Below are 8,802 nucleotides of genomic sequence, written 5' to 3'. Positions count from 1 at the left end.
TGGGCTGGTGAGTGGATATGTGAATGGATGGATAGATGGATGAGGGCTGGGTGGTTGGGTGAATAGTTGGGTGGGTAAATGGATAGATGGATATATGGATGGGTGGAATGATGGGTAATGGTAAGATGGATGGGTGAGTGGTTTGATTGGTGAATAGTTGGATGGAAAGATGGTTAAATGTGTGGACAGGTTGAGGATGGCTGGATGAATTCAACAGGTGGATAAATGATTATATGTGTGAATAAATGTATGGGTAAATAGAGTAAATGTATTGGAAAATGGATGGATGGATATATGGAAGCACACATTAATGGATAGATGGATGGATTATTGATTGATTGATTAGTAGATTAGGAAGCGGGTGGATGTAGGAGTGGGTAGATGAATGAATTGATGTTTGGATGGATGGATAGATAAGGGCTGGATGGTTGGGTGAATAGTTGGATGGCTGGAAGTTGGGTGGGTAAATGGATAGATGGGATGGGGTGGAAGATGGGATGGAAGAGTGAATATTTTGATGGATCGATGGGGGAGGGTAAGATGAATAGGTGAGTGGTTTTGTTGGTGGACTGTTGAGTGAATAGATGGATGAAAAGATGGCTAGATGGTTAAATATGTGGACAGATTGAGGATGGCTGGGTGAATGGATGGATAGTTGGGTGGGTGAGTGGATATATGAATGTGATATATGAATGGGTGGAGGATAGGAGGTTGGGTGGAATAATTAGTTGAATAATGAGTAGATGGATAGGAGGATGGATAAATATATAGATGGATAGGTAGGTGGATGAAGAGAGAGAAGAGAGGGATGGGATGAAGACATAAAAATATTGAAGAAACAGATCAGAAAGAGATAAAACATAAAACAGGAGGAGATGGAAGAAAATAAAGGCGAGATAGGAGGGGGGAGCAAACATGGTTGGGAGTCAGATGAGAGAAAAAAGTGAAATGCATTAGAGAAAAAAAAAACAAAGAGAGAAAGAAAAAGCAAAAAGAGAGAAAAGAGGGAAAAGGGGAAGCAGAGGAAGAAGGAGAGAATCAAAAAGAAGAAGTAATAGGGAAGGGAGAGAATATAAAGGATGAAAGTAAGGGGTTGGGGTGAATGATAAAGGGCAACAGAATGTATAATTTTGAAAAAGAGAATGAGGAAGCCAGCAAAGAGGGAGATAGAGAAACAGTTGGTGATGGAGGAGAGAGAAGAGGGGTGTAAAGAAGAATAATGAATTAGGGAGAGAGATATAGAGAGGAGAAGATAATGAAGGTGAGAACCATGGAGAGAATAAAGGAAAGTGTGAGGGAGACAAACATGAGAAGGAAACCATGAGAGAGAACAAAGAGATGAAAGAAGAGAGAAAGGGAAGGAGAAGATATAGATGAGGGATAAAGGTGGAAATGTAACATTTCGGAATTATTCTGGATTTCCAATTGATTTCCCCAGAACGGTGTAAAGGGAAAAAATCCGCTCACTAAATATGTGAAACATGTATTCCCCCCTATAGACAATCTTTGAACAAAAGTTCTTCTTTTTCCAGATCAACATTATAAATATATATGAATGCCATTTCTTCTCAGGCCAGGATATGATTGTTTTATAAGATGGGCAGAATGAGATAAGCAGCCAATCCATATGTGTGGGTGGGCTGGCAGCCCTGCTGGGGGCACCAGATATAAGGCAGCGAGGGATAAGTCGGCACACACCAGGCATCAGGAAGGAGCAGGGAGATGTCGTACAAGCGTGGCACCTGTCTGGGGTTCATTATGCTCCTCATGGTCTGCGACCACCATGCCAGGGGGAAACCTCTGTCCAGCCTGCAAGTAAGTGACCCTCAAACTTACCACATTTTATGCTTTTGTCTATAGCTGAAATTTGTGTTTTTTTATTGCTGTTCTTTTCTATATATTCTAAATTGTAATTTGTAATACGAAAACCAGCAGCAATCTGACCATTGGAGCACCAGAACTCCCAGCAAGTCATCCTCTTTAGAAGACACACTCATAGCTAACTAATCTGACTTCAATCATTGGATTTTTAACTTTGCACATCACCTTTTTTTTCTTTTTAGTAGCCATGTATATTCATTTGACTGACTCTGAATTATTTTAGGGTGTTGGTCACTGTGCCAATACAATGCCATGCTAAAGAAATGGGTTTGAGAAACATTATGGGGCTCCATTTAATTTCTGATGCCCAAAGCAACTGATCAGTTTCCATCACTCCTTAGTTCCGATCTGATGCTGAAACAAGGATTTGGAGTATTTGCTATGAACAACAATCATCCCATCAACCTCCAACCATCATTACTGCGGTCCACATCGTATTGTATATTACTTTCCTTTCAATGAAACCCAATGGTCGTCCATTCTTCTTTTATGGCTGTTTGGGAGGTGATCCCCCAAATCTGGGTGTTATTGGCTATGGCAGCACTGTCTTAATTTTAATTTCTGTCCTCCATAACTCTGATCACTGCTCAATGTTCGGTTCATTTTATTGTATAACAATCCTGAATTGTCTGGAATTCTTTTGATTTAGCCCCAACTATGAGGTAACCAAACCTCTGCTCATTCTGTCTTCTCTTTAGAGCTTGTCCAGGTTGCTAGAAGATAACTTTGAGCGTTCCTACGGTTCCGATGAGGCAGATCAGCCACTGGTGCCGACTGATTCTCTGGATCAGCTGGAACCGGAACTTCAGTGGAACAAAAACCGGGTTGAGCAAGGTGAAGGTCCCCGTGTTAATGAGATGACCCTCCAGCAGCTGCTAAATGACCCCATCGGCACGTCAAGAAGATTCAGACAGAGGAGCAAAAAGGGCTACTCGAGGGGGTGTTTTGGGGTGAAGCTGGATAGAATCGGAGCATTCAGTGGGCTGGGCTGCTGAGTTATAGGTAAGATCTGGATGCATGACCAAAACGTATCCTTAATTATTGTCCTGCCCCATTAGTCGTAGGCTGATGCGTAACTCTTTAATGTCCGTCCCTATAAGTCGAGGTCCCCTTAACTAATGTCATGCCCCATTGGTCATGGGCTGCTAAGTTACAGGTAGGGTATTGAGGCATTACTCAATGGTATCCCCCTAAAGCCATGCCCCATTGGTCATGAGCTGGTAAATTATGGGCAAGATGCGGAGGCATGACCAAACGTGTTTCCCTTACTAAAAGCTATGCCCCATTAGTTGTGGGCTGCTGAGTAATGGGTAGGATATTGGGGCATGGCGAATAGGATATCCCAATGCCATGCCTCATTGGTCATGGGCTGCTGAGTTATGGGTAAGATGTGGAGGCATGACTGAACTAAGCCCCTTAACCAAAACCATGCCCTATTGTTCATGGGCTGCTGAGTAATGGGTAGGGTATTGGGGCATTACTGAATGAGATCCCCTTAACCAAAGCCATGCCCCATTGTTCATGAGCTGCTGTTATGGGTAGCATATTGGGGACTTTACCAAATTATTTCCCTCCAACCAATGTCTTGCTCCTTCATCATAGGCTGCCAAATTTATCTTTGTAGAATACCCAAAAAGCCTACTAGAGGCTCAAAGTGCAGAAATAAATGGAGTGTAATATAATCTCACCACAATGCTGGGCAGGGGTAGTAAGGAGCAGTGGGTCCCCTGAACCCCTGGGCTTGGAAGGTGGTGTATTGTCCCTAGGTGAGTTGGGTAAGGCAGACCTTACACTACAATGAAAGACCTGCTCATACTCTATAAGCCACCTTCCTCTCCCTCACCCGAAACCATATACTAATATGATAATATACCCAAAAAGTTACAATTGTACTGACCTTACCCCATGGGAATGCAACAACTTCCTTCACCAGAGCAGGTGGAATCTCACAGGGTGATGCTCCAGACCTTTGCATGAATCTTCTGGTGAGATTTGACATTCTACAGGGATCTACCCGGGAAAACATCACCCTCGCTTACGCCCCATGGGGGGGTAGGTTCATATGACTGTCACGTTTTTAAGGTGAATTCTTCACTTATTAACCGTAGATGGTTTATTAGAGTGGGAATGGGGGGGGGGGTCAATTTTAGTGGTAGGTTCAATTAAGGGCTCCATAAAAAAAATAGAAAGGCTTCACCTTTGCCCTGCAGAACCCTTTAACAAGTTAAAAAATTGAAAAATAATAAATGGCACAGAAATGTTATTTTTTAATAATGGTGAAAGGGTTGGGATCCCCGTCAGGTTTTATTTCTGCCGGTGTCCCTGCTGAGGACAATCACACAGAAGTGGGGAGAGAAGAAGTGTCAGTCACAGCAATTAGCAAATTGAAATGAATTCATCGTTAGCAAAATGACGGACAGGACGATAATTACTACAAGACCCCTCCATCAATATTTTATAATTAAAGAATTAATGAAGAGGCTGAGAAGTGTTCAGGATGATTGACAGCTCAGATCATCTGCAGTATCACAGCTGCTGTCCATGGTGCTGAAAGCAGGCTGAGCCACCTGGAGGTCCACGCTGAGCACCCCAGAGCTTTGTATGGGGATTGGGGGGGCAGTACAGAACCGGCCTGTCAATCAATAAACAGACATTTCTGATTATTTACTATACATGTATAGATGGCTAGAGAGCCAATCAGATTGCAGGCTTAATAATAAATCAGAAGACAATAACTGGAGTGCAGCTTCAGTGAGCAAAGCATGATACCCCCTCCCCACCCATAATATGTACATCAACACGTCTCATTGTAAACTCTGCACAAGATTTGTCCTCGCTGCACTATCAAACCCAAATAATTTGCCAATGTTATAGGCTAATGGACAAAACCCACAAAAAACGTTTTTTTTTTGGTACAGCACTTGTGCAGGGTGTCTACATATGGCTGTGCAATTTGCTGGCAATATAACAGAACTGGTGTCACCGACCCCTTTCTGGGCACTGGGGATGAGGGGTGTGGCTGTTACTCAGCTCTGCCGATACAGCCACTGTATTAGGAGGGCACTTATGATAAAAGATATGGCTTTGCGGATATAGCCACATTAGCGGGAGAGCTCTGCTGATTAAGGGGATTGGATGTTACTGAGCTCTGCCGATACAGTCACTGTAGTGAGAGGGCTCTTCTGATTAGGGGTGTGGCTGTTACTCAGCTCTGCCAGTACAGACTCTGTAGTGGGAGGGCTCTTCTGATTAGGGGTGTGGCTGTTACTCAGCTCTGCTAAAACAGCCACTGTAGTGGGAGGGCTCTTCTGATAAGGGGTGTGGCTGTTACTCAGCTCTGCTAAAACAGCCACAGTAGTGGGAGGGCTCTTCTGATAAGGGGTGTGGCTGTTACTCAGCTCTGCTAAAACAGCCACAGTAGTGGGAGGGCTCTTCTGATAAGGGGTGTGGCTGTTACTCAGCTCTGCCAATACAGCCAACTGTAAAGTGAGTGCATGGGGATGGTAGTAGCCCCATATAATTGGCACAGTAGATGTACAGAGCTGGGAACTCAGCACAGGGATGGTGGGAGGTCTCGTAGCGGGCACAGCAGGAGTATAGTTTTTCCTAAAAACTAAAGTTTTTTCCTTGCCCCATCATTGGGTCATTATGCACATCTGTGATCTATTTGCAGGGCGGACACCACTCAATGATGGGTCTGGATATCATTCAGCTCCAGGAAGACGTCGACATCTCCAGCTCACCCATTATCGCGCCCATCGTTATTCATTCGTCCTGTTTTGTATGATGACGGTGATTCACTCTGGAATTTTCTGGGCCTCATTTACTAAGGGTGAATGCTCAGCGCCTGGCACTGCGGCGAAGGGCTTCCCTCCTGTTATTTACTAAATGTGAATGTTCCTTCCATACATGTGCCCATAAAATGCAGGGGGCTGGGAATACTAAGCGGGCACAGCCACCGAGCAAAGATGGTGGCAGATCCATTGAACTGAACACAAATCATTCCGTGGGGTCATCTCACAATGTGGATCATTTTATTTTTGTTCTTGTTGCTTCAGATTTGTGTCATTGCAATCAATAAAATCTTTCAATCTATAAAATATAAATAATAAATAAAAATTATTAACAAATATCGATCATCGTGTTTTTATGATATAAATAATAAATTAAAAAAATGATAAGTCCCCCAAGCTGACCCTGGGGACAATTTATTTTTATTTGGTGATTTCCCTTTAAATATAATATACATAAGTCCCGCCCACGAGGAGCTGCTCCTATAGATCAATGGAGGATTTTCTGATCCGTAGGCGGAGTCTGTGTGTGTGCGAGCAGCCCACTGTTGTTGAGGCTCTGCCTCCAGTCTAAAACATCGAGAGTTCGACTTTAGTAAATCTGGCCCAGCGCTGCGTCCATCGTGTTAGTATCTCTGTTTATGGTGTCCTGTAAATGTGACAATAAAATCGTCTCCATGTTTGTAGTCCAGTTCTCTGTTTATATTGTTCAGGATTTTTTATTCTTTGAGAACCCTGATACTTGCCTTGCCAACTATAAAACCACCACCTGACACCCACCAGCCAATGGTATTAGGACAGCTTGGGTAAATTATAATTGTGGGCATGGTCAACATGATTCAATCAGAGGTGGAAGGAACAAAGCGCTGTACAACCTGCAGTCACCAGGGTTTACCATTAATGATGCCCAACGCCAGCTATTCTCTAGCAGGGTTTCGTCTGAGGTTCTTGAGGTTCCCTAAGCTCGGATGCAACCCCATCTGTTGGTGCCGGCACAGCTCCAGGGCCAATTACAGAGCCGGGTATGGATGTCAATGATCTTTGTGGTTACCTGTCAGGTTGTTGGTGATCAGCACCGTAAGAGTGGCCACCAATGGAAGAAGGTTAAGCAGGGAAGTTCTCCAGGAGATAACAATGATTTCAAAGGTTCCTCTGGGGTGGGACAGTTGGAAAAGGATGCTCTAGGCATGACCAATGGGATGTAAGATGTTAAAAGTCTCAGCCCCTTTTTCCATCAGTAGTAACCATTACCACTATTGGCATTGGCCAATAAGAAGAGAGGTTTCTAAAATCTCTGCCTTTTATCCCATCAGCAGTAACTTCTACCCCCATCTCTTCATCCCCCCTCCCAGTTCTTCTGGATCAGCTGATTGGCTGATAAAAAATGAGTAATTCCACAATATGGTGCTGCCCCCACCCCCGCGTTCCCAAGTACCCACAAGCTTTAAAGGTAAGTAAAGCCACAATCAGTGGTGGATGTAGCCAACATTGGGCCCCTGTGAAGAACTAACTGCCCCCCCCCCCCCCCCCCCCCCCCACCCACTACTGAATCGACTTGGGAACCCTGATGGAGCCCCTTGTGGCTGAGGATGGTATAGTACCCTCACACTTTGCACCTCCCAATGTCTGTCCCTGGCTGCAATGTACCCCATAGGATCCCTACAGAAACCAAAGAAGGATTCTTGTAGGTATCTAATCTTTGCGGCTATTACCCAATATTACGGAATAAACATGGCGCCCCACATTTCACAATTATTGGCAGTTTTTGGTCCCCCTGGGGGCCACTCCAAGGCCCCGCCCCTTCTATCACCATTCTCTTTATATTCACATTGTAGCAGCAGGGGCTGATCTGTGTCAGACATTTGTGAACACCGCCAAGGCACATGCAGCAGGATTTATATGTATTTTAGTCCAAGCGCCCAGGGTGATGCCTGAATATAGATGGCGCCATCTTTCTATAGCAGATGAAGGCATTGTCAGGATACAGTTTCCATAACGAGAGCTGTGATTTTGACTATTAGGATGAAAAGAGATTTTATTAAAGCAGAGACGGCACCGCCGGAGATTCTCAGAACCGACTGCAATCATTCCGCAACCTTCATTAACATCATCCGGACCCCTTCCCTAAGTAAGCCCACCTGTAGGGTGCATGTAGCCAGGAAGTGGCTGCAAAGTGCCGGCTGCAGACTCACAAGATAAAAAAGTGATAAGAAGAATTTATTGTAATAAATGTCCATTGTATAGAATACTCTGTGATTCACCGCACTGACATTCACCCAGGGAATACATATGCTGGATGACAATCATTGTCATGAAGTGGTTAAGCCAATGAAATCTCATTATTTGTACACATGACATCCTTTCGTGTTCCTCGGTGACCCCTCTGCCAGTAATTCCTCCGGACACGGTGTCTGGTTTTCCTGAGATACGTTTAGGGTCCTCCGTCCAATCCCAAACCCAATAAAAGCGTCAATGAGCGAGGACGCTGAGAGCAGCAAATCAGATTCACCGATTGTACAGATTTCATTTATTGATAAATGGCAGAGATAGAGGGGGGGGGGAACAGAATATCCATCAGGGGGAGCCGCATTGAGTATGTGATGGGACATAATGACCCCCAGATTGGGTTGTTAGGGGCGGGGCTTATGGTGGCCTTATTTAATAAATTGGCACCCAGATATTTGCCCCAACCCAGGGCAATGAGAAGAAATTACCAAATCCATGCCGTGAGGAAAATTACAGGAAATAAATACAGACACGAGCACCAATCACATTGCCCATTGAGGGATTTCCCTGGCTGCTGGAATAGTCCAGGGAGTCCCAGGTGATGTCATATGACCATATTTGGTCATCGATGTCACTTGGGATTCCGTGTGCTTTAATTGCCCATTGTAACCCTGTTGGCCAGAGGTCAGAGGTCATGCAGTGCATTATGAGTTCAATGTCCAATGAACCTCCAACCCAAGGTGGAACCACCCCCAAATTTCATCCCTACATCTCTGCAGTCTCTGACCGTCTTCTGTACTATGTCTGCAGTCTCTGACCGTCTTCTGTACTATGTCTGCAGTCTCTGACCGTCTCCTGTACTATGTCTGCAGTCTCTGACCGTCTCCTGTACTATGTCTGCAGT

At 44.6% G+C, this 8,802-nt stretch overlaps 1 protein-coding gene across 1 annotated transcript; it reads left to right on the top strand.

Moving 5' to 3' along the window:
- The first annotated feature begins 1,667 nt into the window (after positions 1-1,667).
- Positions 1,668-6,013, top strand: LOC140341139 (C-type natriuretic peptide 1). Its single transcript, XM_072426691.1, has 3 exons — positions 1,668-1,815; positions 2,580-2,883; positions 5,555-6,013. The coding sequence occupies exons 1-2, from the start codon at positions 1,723-1,725 to the stop codon at positions 2,874-2,876; spliced, it is 390 nt and encodes a 129-aa protein (XP_072282792.1). The 5' UTR covers positions 1,668-1,722; the 3' UTR covers positions 2,877-2,883; positions 5,555-6,013.
- The last annotated feature ends 2,789 nt before the right edge of the window (positions 6,014-8,802 follow it).

Source organism: Pyxicephalus adspersus, chromosome 11 (assembly GCF_032062135.1).
Source record: "Pyxicephalus adspersus chromosome 11, UCB_Pads_2.0, whole genome shotgun sequence".
In the NCBI taxonomy this organism is placed as follows: domain Eukaryota; kingdom Metazoa; phylum Chordata; class Amphibia; order Anura; family Pyxicephalidae; genus Pyxicephalus; species Pyxicephalus adspersus.
The sequence above is the reverse complement of the archived record's forward strand: the minus strand, read 5'-3'. Positions and strand labels throughout refer to the sequence as shown.